This window comes from Eucalyptus grandis, chromosome 1 (assembly GCF_016545825.1).
Source record: "Eucalyptus grandis isolate ANBG69807.140 chromosome 1, ASM1654582v1, whole genome shotgun sequence".
In the NCBI taxonomy this organism is placed as follows: Eukaryota; Viridiplantae; Streptophyta; class Magnoliopsida; order Myrtales; family Myrtaceae; genus Eucalyptus; species Eucalyptus grandis.
Window position 1 is genome coordinate 37,590,602 of NC_052612.1, and position 17,029 is coordinate 37,607,630.

The window sequence follows — 17,029 nt, forward strand, 5'->3', positions numbered from 1 at the left end:
AGAACTCGTTGAGACGTAGTCTCATCCCGGTTTGGGGAAAAACATTTCAGGACTCCGTTGAAGAGCTGAGGAGGAGGAGTTTGAGAAGGAGAACTCGAAGGCGAACTTGAGGAAAATGATTTTTGGAAGAAGAAGATAATTCCGAAGGGGGTCTTGAGTACGACCCGGATGGATTGAGATCCCATCTTCTTTTGTGAACTTCAATTGATGTGAATAGAGTTTAGAGTAAAAAGTTGTGAAGTGCTTTGATTTGTGTTTTGTATAAAAGTTTGGTTATAAGTTTCAATATGAGAAATATGGCCCGCTTTTCTATCCCATTGTTTTATTGTCTGGGGATTTTAACTGCTTCCGCATGTGCTTAAATAATGAAAGGGTCGGCGATACATAGTCCTGGGATATCGCATTATAAAATCGACCAAGAGTAGAAAGATGTGTGCGTGCCCGAGGATCGGGGCGTGACAGTGGTTGAAGGACATACCCTATATAGCCTCACAAACAAGGTGGTTCAAGGACATACCCTATATACTCTCACAAGCAGGGTGGTTCAAGAATTTAGTTTTTTTTTTTTTTTTTTTTCAGAATGGCATTAGTCACCTGCTTTACTAGGATGCTCTTAAGGAGATGCATAGACAGTGATCTAACAATCACATACTCTGACATTGGCTTGAAAGACAAATTCACCAAAATAATGAGAAATCCAGTCTCTTTGTGTAATGCCATCAAGTTTCAGTTAAAGTGTATCAACACAAATTCCATCGGAGCTATAATAAAATAATTGAGCCATGATTAAATAATCGAGCGAGCCCTAATTAAATAATCAAGCCCTAATTAAATAATTGAGCCCTAATTTCATCACAGGGGAGGGGGAGAAGGGGCTAAACCTGGACGACCGATAATGGTGAGCGGTGACGATAACCAAGGATGGTGAGCGGTGAGCGGCGACGGCCACCAACAATGGCAACTGACAGCGGCGACCGATGACCAGCTCTAGGCGTGAATGGCGATGGAGAGAAGGGCCTGTGATCTACCTGTGAACGCGAACGATGAGGAACGGCATTTAGGTCAGTCAACCCTAATTAAATAATCGAGTGAGCCCTAATTAAATAATCGAGCCCTAATTTCATCATAGGGGATGGGGAGAAGGGGTTGAACCTAGACAAGCGACGATGGTGAGCGGTGACGATGACCAACGATGGTGAGCGGTGAGCGGCGACGGCGACCAACAGCAGCGACTGACGACGGCGACCGATGACCAACTCTGGGCGTGAACGGTGACGAAGAGAAGGGCCTGAGATCGACTGTCAACGCGGACGGGGAGGAACGGCATTTAGGTCATCGCACAATGACCTAAACGACGTCGTTTAGTTGAGCGCACTCAATGTCGATGGACGACGTCGTTTTTGTCGTCCACGTCGACTTTTAAAAAAAAAAACATTTGCCACATCAGTAAAAGAAGTCGTCGAAAATCGCCGGAAAATGCCACGTATGCAATTTGGCCGGATTTTGGCCGGATTGGCACTCAAGTGATCCATTTTGGTCCGATTTTGGCACTTAAGTGTACCTTTCATAAGTTATGGCACTTAAGTGTCCCTTTGGGCAAAGTTAAGGCACTTGAGGGGTCCGCACGTCCTGATTCTCTAAAGAAATCAGATGCGGATTTGCACCGTGCTTGCTGGCACCCCTCACTAAGGAGAATTACTTCCTAATAAATTCAAGATCACAATATTCAATTAGTACATTTCAAGTAGTCATGGTGCCTCTGTTTGTGAGGGGCAAAAGAACGCTTCAAGTGCCATAACTTTGCCCAAAGGGACACTTAAGTGCCATAACTTACGAAATGTACACTTAAGTGCCACATTCGAAGAAAAACGGATCACTTGAGTACCACTCCGGCCAAAGTCCGGCCAAAACGCTGACGTGGCATTTTTCCGGCGAAACACGCCCAAAACGACGCCGTTTTGCATGCTGACATGGCGAAATAATGCAAAAACGGCGTCGTTTTGGGCTGACGTGGTAAAAAAATAAATAAATAAATAATTAATTTAATTTTAAAATTAATTTTAGTTAAAAATATTAAAAATAATAATTTTAAAATTAAATTTAGTTAAAATATTAAAAAATAATTTTAAAAAGTAAAAAAACTCTAAAAAACTTTAAAAAATTTAAACAAAATTTAAAAACAAAAAGGGAATGGGGAGGCGGCTGAGGGATCAGCCCTCAACCGCCGCCGCCGTTGCCCCACCGCCGTCGGGAAGGGCTGGTGACAGCGGGGGAGGGTCGGCCGGGGCCGCGAGCCCGGCCAAGGGCCGGCGACCCGGCCGACCGGCGGCGAGGGCCGCGAGCCCCCAGATCCAGCGGCAAGGACTCGCGGCCCTCGCCCGACCGGCGGCGAGGGCTCGCAACCTCGCCCGACCGGCGGCGAGGGCCGCGAGCCTCCCGGATCCAGCGGCGAGGGCTCGCGGCCCTCGCCCAGATCCGGTGAGGGCTCACGAGCCTCGGCCGACCCTCCCGGCGGTGGCGGCGGCCGAGGGTTGATCCCCGCCGCCTCCCCCGTTCCTTTTTTTTTTTTTTTTTTCAATTTTTTAAAGTTTTTTAGAGTTTTTTAAAATTTTTAAATTATTATTTTTAATATTTTAACTAAATTTAATTTAATTTAATTATTTATTTAATTTTTACTACGTCAAGCCAAAACGACGCCGTTTTTGCATTATTTTCGCCACATAAGCGTGCAAAACGGCGTCGTTTTGGGTGTGCTTCGCCGGAAAAATGCCATGTCAGCATTTTGGCCGGATTTTGGCTGGATTAGCACTCAAGTGATCCCTTTTACTCCGATTATGGCACTTAAGTGTCCATTTGGCCAAAGTTATGGCACTTGAGAGGTTCGCACGTCGTTTGTGAGGTTTAGGACCTTTGACCAAGGATTACCCTCTTGAACATTCACATATGATAATTTCATCTCTTGTCTCTGCAACCAGGCGCACACCCCAAACAGAATAATCTTCTTTTGGCAAAATGATTTACATTTTAACTTGGGAATGTTACATTACCCTATATAACAGCTGGATGGTCGCATAAAGACCTTGCATCCTCATATTTGTGGAGGAATTTTTGCTAGGAGAGATCAGGCTCTTGATAAGCTCAGAATTGGTGAGTTTTCTTGTAGTAACATTCTGACCGTTTTTCAGCTTAGAAATTCTGAGGACAGACAAATAATGTTCTTGGTGTTACTATAGCCCTACATAATTTTACTATACTAAATGCAAGATGGAACTTGTGCAGGTACTTCTTGTGACATCCTGAAATTCGACCCCATTTCGATAAAGTGAAATGGGCATTTCGTCGACGTGCCTATGGCCCTTTTTCTCTGAGCTGATCACTCACGAGTTAACTAACCTATTGGGTGAAGCCGTTAAGGGATGTATCAGCCGTAAAATCCCTAAAAGCTACCTAATTGGTTGGATTGAGCTAAAATCACGTCGATCGATTTTTAACCACGAAATTGAACTCGATTTCGGGAATCGAATTTTAAGCGCGTCATAATTCTTATTTTAGGATCCTGTCTCATCGCTCGTCAATTTATTGACGAGTCCGAAATTTCAATAAAGAAATTATCGGAAGAAAATTGAAGACCAAAAGAAAATAGAAAGGAAAAGGAAAAGAGAAAAGGAAAAATTGCATAAAGGAAGTATGCATTTTATTTTTCTTTTTCTCTCTCCCTCTCTTTTCTTTTCTTTCTTTTCTCTATTTTCTCTCTCTCCTCTCTCCTCTCCCCTCCCCCTCGTGCGAATTGCCCCCACCGCCCATTCTCTCTCTCTCTCTCTCTCTTTCTTTTTCCCCTTGACCAGTCAATGTTTATCTCCCCTCCTCTCTCTCATCTCTCTCCTCGACATTTCCTTCCCCTTCCGTTCGAGCGAACCAGAAGCGGAGGAAGACCCGAAGCTGCAGCTCCGTCGCCGCGACCGCCGCTCGCTCGCCGCTCGTCCCGCCGCCGCGCGCCGCGCCGCGCGCTCGCCGCCGTTCCGCCGTCCGCGCACGCCCAGGCCGCGCGAACCAGCCGCTGTTCGCCCCTCGTTCCGCACCGACCAGCCACCTCCGGCGACCGCTTAGCCCCGCCGGACCATCCCCGCGACCCCCTTGCCCTCCGCCGGCTTCCCCTCGCCGCCCTAGCCGCCGGAGCAGCCCCGATCTGCTCCGTCCAGCAGACCCACGGAGTGGGTTGCAGCATCTTCGGGCCCGCTTTTGGGCCGTTTCCCGGCCCCGAACCCGAGCCGTGCTTTGGGAACAATCGTTCCTCGCGTCGCCGCCGTCGGATTGATCCGATTTGCGCGCGATTTTGTGAGTAATCTCACTAATCCAAGATTAGTTGGCTAATTATGCTTAAGGTTGGTTTAGTTTTAATTAATTATGTTTAGGTTGTTAGATTAGAATAAATTAGCAATTATTAGTCAATTGTGATGCGATTTAAATAGATTGATTGCGCAATTAACAAGTAGACGTGGTCTACTATTTATTGGAAGTATCTCGGGAATTTTCCGACCCCTAATCGGGCTTCAATTTGGCGATTTGGGCCTAAGTGAGATTTTTGGGCATTTAAATATTAATTTTCGGAAATAAATTAAATAATTATTTATTTTCCGAAAATTCAAGAGAGATGGTCCAGAACCGGAATATTATGCGGATGACTGTGGTGAAGTCTGTTTATTTAATCGGGCTTTATTTTGAGCTAAATTGAATTTTTAATATTAATTATATAATTTTCGAAATTAATTAATTAATTATTTATTTCCTGAAAATTCAACTGAGATGGCCCGTGACCGGAAAATTATGCTGATGATCGTGGTGAAGTTCGTTTATTTAATTGGACCTTAATTTGAGCTAAACGGAATTTTTAATATTTAATAATTAATTTTCGAAAATTAATTAATTATTTATTTATTTTTCGGAAATTAAGTTTGAGATGGCCGACGACCGGAATCTCGTGCTGATCGTCGTGGCGCAGTCCGTTTATTTAATTAAGCTTTAAATTGTGCTGAATTGATTTAATTGTGGATAATTACTTTAGAAATGGGATGAATCATGAAAAGCTTGGGGCTTGATGATTAGATATATCACCTCGGAGAATGCACATGGCTCGGTGACAAAGTATGTCACCTTGGAGAATGCATGTGGCTCGGTGATTAAGTGTGGCATCCTAAAAGAGACACGTGGGCTCGGTAATTTGATGCATTACCTCGGAGAATGCACGTGGTCTCAAAGAGTACATTTGGCATCTAAAAGGACACGTGGGCTCGGTAATTTGATGCATTACCTCGGAGAATGCACGTGGTCCCAATGAGTATATTTGGCATCTAAAAGGACACGTGGGCTCGGTAATTTGATGCATTACCTCGGAGAATGCACGTGGTCCCAATGAGTTCATTTGGCATCTTGAAGAGACACGTGGGCTCGGTGACTTGATGCATCGCCTCGGAGAATGCACGTGGGCTCGCTGATTCAGAATGGCATTAAAGGGCGCGTGGGCTCGGTAAAGTAATGCATTACCTCGGAGAATGCACGTGGCTCGGTGATTGGTTTTATTAATTGAGTTTGAATAGCAATAGCTTGAATGACCGGGAAATGGTCAAGCTGACATGTAATCGACGTGGTCGATTGATCATTGCTTTGAATTGATGTTGTGAATTGATTGACTGATTGGAAATGACCGTGAGTGGTCTTATTGGCTTGTAATCGACTAGGTCGATTTGATCGATGCTTCGATCGGTAATATGATTGCTTGTGTGCCTATTATGAATTGTACTGTCTTGCAGGTGGGACATGAGGCCAAGGTACGTCTTCTGCCCTGTGCGTGTATAGGCAGCCTTTAGTATAATGGTTTACTAATCGGGCTTAGTGGGGTAGAACTCGCTGAGACGTAGTCTCATCCCAGTTTGGGGAAAAACATTTCAGGACCCTGTTGAGGAGCTGAGGAGGAATCTGAGAAGGAGAACTCGGAGGTGAAACCTGAGTAGAAGGATTTTGGAAGAAGAAGATAATCCCGAGAGGGGCCTTGAGTATGGCCTGGATGGGCTGAGAGTCTATCTTCTTTTGAGAATTCATTTTGATGTGAATAGTTATGAAGTGATTTGTGTTTTGTATAAAAGTTTGGTTATAAATTTCAATATGAAAAATATGGCCTTGCTTTTCTATCCCATCGTTTTATTGTCTGGAGATTTTAACTGCTTCCGCATGTGCTTAATAAATGAAAGGGTCGGCGATACATTGTCCTGGGATATTGCATTATAAAATCGACCAAGAGTGAAGGATGTGCGCGTGCCCGAGGATCGGGGCGTGACACTTCTGATGTAGTGATGGTTAATTTGTATCCTTTCTACGACAAAGTTACCTCTATGGTTGATTTGAAGATGGAATTGAGAATGTTGATATTGGTGGTCCTACCATGATCAGAGCTGCTGCAAAGGTTTTTTACTATTACTTGTTCATGTTAATTGTTATTAGAGCATAGACTTGCTTATGTTTCAGTTTTGCTTCATTGCATCTCAATTTGGACGTATGAGGGAATATGATTGTATTGGTGTCTTCAGTCACACGGGGCTCGTGGATATCAGGCAAAATTTGCCACAACAGCACTCGTAACTGAGGCATATAATTGACTGAAAGCATGTTAACTTTTACATTGAGATTGTGCCTCCGGATTATCTTCTTACTATTTGGATAATGATTTCTCTCTTGCTTTTATGTTAAAACAACAATTTCTCTTGTGATGCTCGTTAAATTATAAACTAAAATAGGTATGTCCAATATGTTGCAGTTTTCTCGAAGAATTGTTGCTGGCTTTGTGCTTCTATGTATCAATATGCATGTGGTAATTTTTTTTGTAATTTTGCGTCAAGTACCATTATATGCCCTTAATCTGAATTGATGTTGGCATTTGTCATCTAACAGAATCATCAGGATGTCCTCATTGTGGTTGATTCACACGACTACCCTACGCTGCTGGAGCTATCTCTTAGAAGTTCTTTTCGTTGTGGTGAAAATCCCCAGCAGAAGGCTGCATGTGGACAAGAGTCTTGCTGAGGTTATTGGAGGTGGTATCGCAACTGCTATCCAACATCATGGAGAGGTGAGTCCTTGAATGTCATATTTTTACATCAAGGTCAATCTTTTGAGGAAGTTGAAATTGCAGCGGATCTAGTAATTATCTAGCTTTGAAAACTTCATAGATAGAGAAGGCAGTTTCTAAAATTGTATCTTGTTATTGAATCTAAATAATAGACAGTATCTTCATCTAATAGCTAAAGCTTTTTGATAAATTGACAAAGGCCTCAAGAAATCAATACGGGATTAGAATAGGAGGTACTCATTTCAAATCTCTCAGGCACTTTATTTGCTTCTTCAACATAATGATCTTCCACCCCTCAATTTGTGGCAAAATGCTGGCCTATGTGTGATGGCAAATATAGAGCATTTATATACCAAATTACTCCATCTGACCAGGTAGCTTCAACTTTTGGTTTTGTTGGCAGGTTGACATAATTCTACAAACCATTCTTAAGGAGCATCTAGCTTCTTTTCTTTTCCAGGTCAACTATCTGTATATGTTAGTTTGCAGAATGTTAGTTATAAGGAAACACTAATAATATTTGGTGAAGGAGAGTAGCGATACAAGGGACTAATTGGCTTCCTTTTTAGTATCATAACCATGTCTTTGAGATGAGATTAGATGCTCTTTAGAAGTCTCTGAGCAATTGCAAGAATAGTTTTTTTTCCATAAAGTTCTTTTACTTCATCAACAGATCATGGTAACAATAGCAGATCTCTCTCTCATTTGTTGTGAATTATGTATTGATGCCGCAGGAAATGGCATATAACTATCTGGATGTGGATGCTGCCTTGAATTACATATCCCAGTTTAGTGACCCTATATCTGTCGTTGTAAAGCATACAAATCCTTGTGGGGTGGCTTCCGGTGGTGATATTCTTGAAGCATGCAGATTAGCAGTCAAAGGTTAGTGCATTTGGTGGTATAGTGGCCTTTCAACGTAGAAATTGATGAGGTATATACTTATTTCATTATGTAAGTTACAAAAATAAAATTCTAATTTCCTTATATAGCATAGTAAACTGAAAGAGGTTTGTCATTTTTTAAATCCATAGAGTTCCAGATTGAAGCTCATTCTTGAGTCAACTAGTTTGAGCTACGAATTAGGTTCCAAATGTTATGCCTATTGTCACATTGCGTAATATATTATAATTCTCTGCTAAATACAAAGGATCACGAGTGTTTGAAACTTAAAACCTCATTCAGCACGGGCATCCCTCGAAATTGAACGACAATACTGGTGTAGGTGTGGGTCTCCTATTGCTGAGTCAGTATTGTAATGTTTCACTTGATAAAATTGATTGAGGTGAACACTAACACTAACCTTGCATTGTCCTACTGTGCATATTGAAGCCCAACCGATGGCGAAACTCGAATGTTCTATGAGACTGTGGTGGCACCAAAGTACTCAAAGAAGGGGCTAGAGGTTCTCCGTGGGAAGTCCAAAACGTTGAGGATCCTGGAAGCGAAGAAGAATGAAAACGGGAAGCTTTCATTGAGACAGGTCGGTGGGAGATGGCTGGCTGAGGATTCTGATAATTTTACTCCCGCAGACATTCAATTCAATGCAGTCTCAGGGACGGCTCCGCAAGATAGCGAGCTTGAAGACGCAAAGTTTGCATGGCTCTGCGTTGAGCACATTAAGTACACTTACGCTCCAAGTTTTAAGAATCCTGGTGCAATTACCCAAAGAAAAATTATTAATTCGGTCTTATATTCAATATACACATTTCGATATAATCCAGAATTTTTTCAACTTTGTGGCTTTGCCAATGTAGTTCTAATGTTGTGGCATCCTAATTATGTCTCAGACAGAACAGTATTTCGGATCAAGTAATTGGTCTGATGTAAATGACTCTTATCTAAAAAATATTCTATTATAGAATTTGAAGGTCAAAATTGTGATGAAGGTCTCCGCTAGTGTTGCCCCCACGGTTTATTCACCGGCTGCCGACTGTACGGGGTTCCCTGGGTATCAAAAAAAAAAAAAATTGTGATGAAGGCTGATGTAGGCTTCATTCACCTGTAGCATGAGTTATATTTCGAATATGGGGCTCTATTTTAAAGATACGGTGAATTTAACCTTCAAAAGTGTGAAGCTACGTCAATATTAAAAAAGCAAATAACAAATATCATTACTCGAAAATCATTTTGAATAAATTTGTCCATGTAAATTGCCGGCAGAGCCCAAAGGATGGCCAATGATGGCTGGAGTGCCACATAACGTCACTATTTTCAGGAAAAAAATTGACAAGCAAGACTATATAGGAATTTAATGCAAAAGTTCAGGATTGCATTTGACCAATTGAAAATTTTAGAACTACATTGGAATCTATATAATAGATTTAAGATTAAATTAGTCATTTTCACACCATTAACTAAACCTAGCCTTAATACTAATAATAATAATAATAATAATAATAATAATAATAATAATAATAATATCCAAATGTTGGAAAGAAAAACATATTTTTTTAATGAGTGATCGAAAGGCACTTTCTTTTAATGGAGAACTTGTGACATTTTCAGCAATCTTTTGTTCATCGACTATCTTTGATCCAAAAATTAGCCCATCCACATGAAACTCGAATCCATCTCCAATTCAATATCTAGCTTCAACGGTCGTGACAACTATGGATCCAATATAAAATCTAACGCTTTTTGAAGTGCAAATTTCTCGATCATTCTAATAAACCAAATTCTGTTTTCATATCTGTTTTCATCACTAACAATAGATTATAAACCAATTCCCTGAGCTCGTCATGTCCTACTTATTGAAGTTTGATTTTTTTTTATCCGGCTAGTGCAACTTAAATTGACGCCAAGAAATCCGCAAACGATTATGGAAAAGACGACATACCCAAACGCGTTTTTGCTCCTATACCCTACACATGATTCCACGGAGAAAGCAACACAACATCATCAGTGCCGCAACGAACGTTAACACTAGACAGAATCGCCCCCACCAGCAGGCGTTTACTTTGACTGCTCCCAATTTCCAAGCTGAAGCATCCCTTGTTTTTCCTGCGGTAGCCGAACATGCTTACAGTTTCGCTTTTTCTTTTCTTCCTTTGAACATGCTTACAGTACGCTTTTTCTTTTCTTTCTTTTAATTTTAAATCTTTTTGCATTTTTCGCCCTTTCTATTTTCCTTTAAACCACATAACGCCCATTGTTTCATCGTTTTTCTTTCAGCCTGTCTTCCTTTTCTTCTTATTTTTCTTTTCAGTTTAATAAAAGAGTTATTCTTAGTTTTTGCTTATTTGGTTTTTCATTCTATCTTTTCAACATATTATTGTATGGTGTAAATGAAATGACTCGACTACCCAAATTTGACAAGTTTTATGACTCAACTGTACTTCCCTAATTAGTTTCAGGATTTCCAGTAAACATATCTCTTCATTCAAAGAGAATGTTGCATATGGTCCTGACTTTGTGCAAGATGACACTACTTAAGGTGGAAAAGCAACGAAAATTTGGACATGGAACATTACCTTGCACCTACCGTGGAAGTCAGCCCTAGCAGTTCCCAATGTAGATCCATAATACAATCACGATATAATTAAATTGAGTCTACTTATAAGAATCATTACCACACTAGTCAAGATTACCAAAATAGTAGGAACACTTAAGTAGACACAATCACAAATCAACAAGAACAACCGTAAATCGATAGAAAATTTTCGTTTTCAATTAGTTATCAAATTTTAACAAGTGATCAAAAGGACTTTTTTTTAACAGAGAAATTGAGACATTTTTAGCAACCTTTTGTCCGTCGACTATTTCTAATCCAAAAACAGGTCCACTTACACGAAAATCGAATCCATCTCTAATTCAATATTGACTTTAGTGGTCATAACGAGTATGGATCAAATATAAATTTACCGTTTTTTGAAGCGCAAATATCTCAATCGTTCTAATACCGAACCATCCTTTGGATTTGGGCAATACTCGACAATCTCTATTTTCATCACTAACCATAGCTTATAAACCAATTCCTTAAGCTGGTCATATCCTATCTATTGAAGTTTGATTTTTCTTGCTCTGGCCAGCACCACCTAAATTGACGCCAAGATATCCGCAAACGAATAAAGAAAAGCGGACTTTGACGCGGGTCTGCTCCCATTCCCTAATAATATTTGTCCTAGTACTGTGAAAAGTGATATAAAAGCCTAACTTTAGTGACTAATGATGACATCCCGAATATCAACAAAAGGCTTTGCACTTTCCTTGGAACGACTGCTCTTCCCGCTCTCTTCCTCAGCCTCTTCCGATGAGAAATTCCATCATCTCATGGCTTCTTCTTGCAATATCCACGATCACCATCTTCTCCAACGTTGCTATGGCTTCAGCGTCAACCCAGTGTCTTGGCGTTGACCAGAGATTACTATTGCTCGAGCTGAGATACAGCCTTGTCTTCGACGCCTCCACGTCATCCAAGCTAGTACGCTGGGACCAAAGTGCTAATTCGTGGAGCGGCGTGACATGTGAGGACGGCCTCGTGGTTGGTCTCGATTTGAGCGAAGAGTCAATCTCTGGCGGAATCAATGGTTCCTCGAGCCTCTTTAGGCTCAAGTTCCTTCGAAGCCTGAACTTGGCATTCAACGACTTCAACTCCATTGCGATTCCATCAGGCCTCGCTAATCTCAGCCGCTTGGCACATCTCAACTTGTCCAATGCTGGATTTGCTGGGCAGATTCCTGTGGAGCTATCGTGCCTAACGAAGTTACGTACTCTTGATCTCAGTCTTGTTTACAACATTCACAAGGGTTTGTTGACACTTGAGAAGCTCTCTTTGAGGTCGCTAATTGAGGATATGGGGGAGTTAAGGGAGCTATACCTTGATCAGGTCAATGTGTCTGCTAAGGGAAGTGAGTGGTGCGATGCATTGTCTTCTTCAGTGCCAAAACTTGAGGTGTTGAGCATGTCATATTGTTCTTTGTTTGGTCCTATAGACCCTTCCCTTTTGCGTCTTGCTAATCTGTCGATCATTCGACTCGATGGCAATGACTTGTTCTCCACGGTTCCTAGTTTCTTAGCGAATTTTTCTAGCTTGAAAACTCTGAGCCTAGGGGAAGTTGGTCTATGGGGAGAATTTCCTCATGAAATCTTCCAAATACAAACACTTCATACCCTTGACCTATCATCCAATGAACTCCTTGAGGGTTCTTTGCCAGAATTTCCTGAGAATGGTTCTCTTCAGACATTGATTCTTAGTGACACGAATATTTCCAGGAAGTTTCCAGATTCAATTGGTAATCTTAGAAATCTGTCAAGAATAGAACTGGTGAATTGTGGCTTCCATGGAAATATCCCAAGCTCTTTCACCAATCTCTCGCGACTTTCTTATTTGGACTTCTCATCCAACAGTTTTACTGGTCCAATTCCATCACTTAGCAAGTCCAAGAGTCTAACGCAAATCATTTTAAGCTTCAATAATCTAACTGGTCCAATTGATTCAACACAATGGGAATCCCTCCTGAGTCTTCTTGTTCTCGACCTGCAATTCAATTTACTTGAAGGAAATATTCCTTCATCTCTATTCACACATCCATCGATTGAGGAGCTATCTCTTTCCAATAACCAATTTTCTGGTCAATTCGAGGAATCTTTTGATGCTCCATCGCACATGCTTGATACACTTGATTTGAGCCACAACAATATAGGAGGAGAACTACCAACGTTTATATGGGAACTCCGAGAGCTCAGCTTTCTCTATCTTTCTTCCAATAATTTTAGTGGCTCATTCCATATTAACGTGATTCAGCAACTTAGATATCTTTTGGAATTGGATCTTTCCTACAATCATTTCTCCATTGATGCCACAAATACTACTTCCCAAGCCTCTTCATTCCCCAACCTTGCATCCTTATATTTGGCTTCTTGCCAATTGATGACATTGCCTCAATTTTTGGCTAACCAGTCCGAATTGAATTATCTCGACCTCTCTAACAATTATATTCAAGGGGATGTACCAAGATGGATATGGATTCTAGAAAGTCTTTACTCCCTCAATTTGTCCTCTAATTTCTTTGAAGATTTCGAAACACCCTTGAGCAATCTTACTCCTGGTCTGGGTTTTGTTGACCTCCATACAAACAAGCTCCAAGGGAATATGCTACCCTTGCCTTTAGATGCTTACTACTTGGATTTCTCAAGTAACAACATAAATTCTGTTATTCCGAATGATATCGGCAACAACCTAACAAACTTGGGCTTCTTCTCCCTTTCGAAGAATAATTTCCATGGGTTCATCGCGCAGTTTTTTTGCAAAATTCCTCTTGTAGTGCTCGACTTATCACATAACCATTTGAATGGAACTATTCCTGATTGTTTAATGAAGCTGGAGTCCCTCATGGTATTGAATCTAAGGAATAACCAGTTGAATGGCGACATTCCACAAAACTTCCCGAGAACATGTAGTTTGACGACATTAGATATCAGTGAGAATATGTTGCTAGGGCATATTCCGTTGTCGTTGGCAAGTTGCACGGCATTGGAGTTTGTGAACATTGGGGACAATCAAATATACGGGACATTTCCATGCCATTTCATGGCTATGTCACGTCTCCGTGTCCTTGTTTTACGATCCAACAAATTGTATGGGGAAATTGGATGTCCGCATAGTCACGACACCTGGCAAATGCTTCAAATCATTGACTTGTCCTCAAACGACTTTGGTGGCACACTGCCTGTGAGTCTCCTTGCATCTTTGGAGGCTATGAAGGCCAATAAGGACTTCGATCATCTACGGTATCAGTTTTTTGATTACTCATTTAATAATGAGTTTTATTATGAGGATACGATGAGTGCAACCTCGAAAGATCTACGGCTAGAACTCATTAAGATCTGGACTGTTTTCACATTGATCGACTTCTCGAGCAATAGATTGGAGGGTCCAATACCCAATGCACTTGGAGATCTCAAAGCACTTTATGTCCTCAACCTATCACGCAATGCCATCTCGGGTTCAATTCCTCCTATATTAGGGAATTTGTATCAGATTGAGTCATTGGATCTATCGGTGAATTACCTTAATGGAACCATACCAGCTCAACTTGCAAATCTCAATTTCCTTTCGTTGTTGAACCTCTCAAACAATCAACTTGTAGGAAACATCCCGACAAGCGGACAATTTCTCACATTTTCCAAAAGTTCTTTTGAAGGGAACCTCGGATTGTGTGGGCTTCAACTCAACAAAAGTTGCTCAATTACCCCGAACAGGACGGAAGAAGTTGATGTAGATGGCAACAATGATGATAGCGAGAAAAAGTGGTTTTACATGGGCATACCGCTTGGGTTCGTCGTTGGCTTCTGGGTTTTTTGTGGTCCATTAATGTTTGTGAGATCATGGAGGTTTGCTTATTATCGATTCTGGGATAAAGTGCTATTCAAATTCTTGCGACCATGAAGATTTCGGGTAAGGTTCAATTATCAAACTCGAGCAAGAGTATTTCGTTCTTCTTCTCTTCATAATCAGAAAATGTATAAGGAAATAATCGATTGATCCAAGCGTGGCAACTATATCTCCAACATTAATCAGCAAAATTTATTCGCAGGATAGAAAAATGCAACTTCAAAAGCATTTAGCATTTTTCCTTTGTGCCTTTGCCACGTCCACGGCCGTCTTCCAGCGCCGCGCGAAGAAGGTAAGGGGTTTGTTTGAACACTTAAACACTCATCAAGCAAAGCATGTTGGGTTCTCCCGCCGCTTCCACCTCCTCCGCCGCCACCGCTGCCGCCGCCGCCGCTTCTTTCCGGAGCTCTTTGCTTCACTTCTCCACCATTCACCGGGCCAGAACTTGCCCTTCCACCTCTCAGCCGGTAGAAATTCCGGCGCAATTCGTTCATCTCATAAAGTTTTTGTTTTCTTTTCGTTTGGGCCTTCTCTTTTTGTGTGGCTTTCAGTCTCAGCTCTCGACTCTATCTGCTTTCTCTCCGTCTTGCCTCATGGGGGTTGCAGGTACCTGTGGGGTGTGTTCGACTTCAATCGTGTTCGTCGTCACGCGCTGCTCCTCTCCGATCAAAGCCATGGCTGCCGAGGCTGAGATTCTGTCCGTGCCCGACAAGGAGCTGCGCCCTTGTTCTCCTCGTACCCCTCTTTTCTCTCGTGTCTTTAACTTCCTTGTTGATCTTATCATTCCAGATTTTGAAGAGGGCTGCTTCAGCGTCGTCGTTCTTTTTTTCTGGGCGTGTGCCCTTTTGTGAATGCAATAAAAAATCTGATTTTCTTTTCCTTTCTCCAATGTTCAGAGGGCAAGCAGGCATTGATATCTTTGTCTGACAAAACTGATTTGCTTTTCTTGGAAAAGGCCTCCAGGAATTGGGGTGAGGACTTTACTTTGCACACTTCTCTTGTGTGCGTGTTCGTATGCGTATGCGTGTGCGTGTGCGTGTGGTGTAGCTTAGGTGCTGAAGCCACGCTGTTTTCGTTGGATTGGATTTTAGGCACGTTTCATTGCTTGTGGATGGTATGAGTACTTGTCGGGTCGGCATATTCAAGTGTTCATGTTGTCTTAACCGATTCAAACATTTAGGTATACTGTTGTCTCAACTGGAGGAACCGCATCTGCTCTGGAAAATGCCAGGTTGTCCGTCACCAAAGTGGAACAGCTTACTTGCTTCCCGGAGATGGTTTGTTTCTTTGTCCCTTACTTGCATTGTTTATTCTTTTCTTTCTTTAGTTGCCTTGTCTTAGGAAGCTGATTGTAATGAGTGATGACGACAGTCGAGATTGGCACTGCACTGATGCCATAAAACTTGAAATCCCTCTTGGCTTCAAGTGGTTTTTCTAGGATCTTCACAGCTTTTGCTAACATTATCACGCTACGTCTATTCCTAACAATGGTGGCATAAATCAGATAACTTAACCACTTCAGACAGCTCAAGACTCTTCAGCTCATGACAAAAAAAATCAATTTCTAGTCGTTAATGCCTATCAAAGAATTTCAAGAGTTCCTCTGCTGAGACTGTATTTTTTAGATTCTGTCGTGAATGTGAGTGCCATTTGTCCTTAGGCGGCACAGAGTACCTGATGCCCCAAACTTTTCTTTTCTCCCTTTTGAGATCCATTCATCCTTACAAACTTGTTGAACCATTGAAACCTAGCGCATCTCTTTTCTTCTTCTCTGCAAATACTCCTTGTCTTACTAAAAGTTAAAGTGAGTGCTCTTCAATCTTGATTCTCTAGAGAAATCAGATGCAGACTTGCACTATGCTTGCTAGCATCCTTCACTAAGGAGAATTACTTCCCTACTAAATTCAAGATCACAATGTTCAATCAGTACATTTCAAGAAGTCATGGTGCCTCTCTTTGTGGGAGGTTATGATATCTTAGTCGTTTGAGACCTTTGACCAAAGGATTTCCCTCTTTAACATTCATATATGATAATTTCATCTCTTTTCTCTGCAACCGGACACACACCAAACAGAATAATCTTCTTTTGGCAAAATGATTTAGATTTTAATTTGGGAATGTTACATTACTCTATTTAACAGCTGGATGGTCACGTAAAGACCTTGCATCTTCATATTCATGGAGGAATTTTTGCTGGGAGAGATCAACAGCATCACATGGAGGCTCTTGGTTAGCACAGAATTGGTGAGTTGTCCTATGGTAACATTCTGACCATTTTTCAGCTTAGAAATTCTGAGGATAAACAAATAATTTTCTTAGTGTTACTATGCTCCTACATAATTTTACTATACTAAATGCAAGATGGAACTTGTGTAGGTACTTCTGATGTAGTGGTGGTTAATTTGTATCCTTTCTACGACAAAGCTACCTCTGTGGTTGATTTGAAGATGGAATTGAGAATGTTGATATTGGTGGTCCTGCCATGATCAGTGCTGCCACAAAGGTTTTTACTATTACATGTTCATGTTCATTGTTATTAGAGCATAGACTTTCTTATGGTTCAGTTTTGCTTC

The 17,029-nt window shown here is 41.4% G+C and overlaps 2 protein-coding genes and 1 pseudogene across 5 annotated transcripts; all 3 read left to right on the forward strand.

Annotated features, from left to right (window-relative positions):
* The first annotated feature begins 997 nt into the window (after positions 1-997).
* Positions 998-8,984, forward strand: LOC120286620 (annotated as a pseudogene).
* A 2,457-nt stretch (positions 8,985-11,441) lies between these two features.
* Positions 11,442-12,496, forward strand: LOC104453653 (receptor-like protein 6). Its single transcript, XM_039298947.1, has 2 exons — positions 11,442-12,386; positions 12,470-12,496. The coding sequence occupies exons 1-2, from the start codon at positions 11,442-11,444 to the stop codon at positions 12,494-12,496; spliced, it is 972 nt and encodes a 323-aa protein (XP_039154881.1).
* A 603-nt stretch (positions 12,497-13,099) lies between these two features.
* On the forward strand, positions 13,100-15,844 carry LOC104432007. 4 transcript variants are annotated; one of them, XM_039309067.1, is made up of 5 exons: positions 13,108-14,519; positions 14,659-14,923; positions 15,063-15,191; positions 15,353-15,427; positions 15,637-15,844. In XM_039309067.1, the coding sequence occupies exons 2-5, from the start codon at positions 14,668-14,670 to the stop codon at positions 15,795-15,797; spliced, it is 621 nt and encodes a 206-aa protein (XP_039165001.1). In that variant the 5' UTR covers positions 13,108-14,519; positions 14,659-14,667; the 3' UTR covers positions 15,798-15,844. The 4 variants fall into 4 exon arrangements, with proteins under 4 accessions (XP_039164996.1, XP_039165001.1, XP_039165005.1 ...); XM_039309062.1 differs by having other exon boundaries at positions 13,100-14,519; positions 14,659-15,191; XM_039309071.1 differs by lacking the exon at positions 13,108-14,519 and having other exon boundaries at positions 14,562-14,923.
* The last annotated feature ends 1,185 nt before the right edge of the window (positions 15,845-17,029 follow it).

Bases quoted from the DNA above. Each gene is read 5' to 3' on its own strand.
- LOC104453653 (XM_039298947.1), top strand. From the start codon at position 11,442: ATGGCTTCAGCGTCAACCCAGTGTCTTGGCGTTGACCAGAGATTACTA. The intron at 12,387-12,469 runs GTGAATTGTGGC...CTCATCCAACAG, and splicing joins ATCTGTCAAGAATAGAACTG to TTTTACTGGTCCAATTCCAT.
- LOC104432007 (XM_039309062.1), top strand. From the start codon at position 14,792: ATGTTGGGTTCTCCCGCCGCTTCCACCTCCTCCGCCGCCACCGCTGCC. The intron at 15,192-15,352 runs GTACCCCTCTTT...TCCAATGTTCAG, and splicing joins GCTGCGCCCTTGTTCTCCTC to AGGGCAAGCAGGCATTGATA. The intron at 15,428-15,636 runs GTGAGGACTTTA...TCAAACATTTAG, and splicing joins AAAGGCCTCCAGGAATTGGG to GTATACTGTTGTCTCAACTG.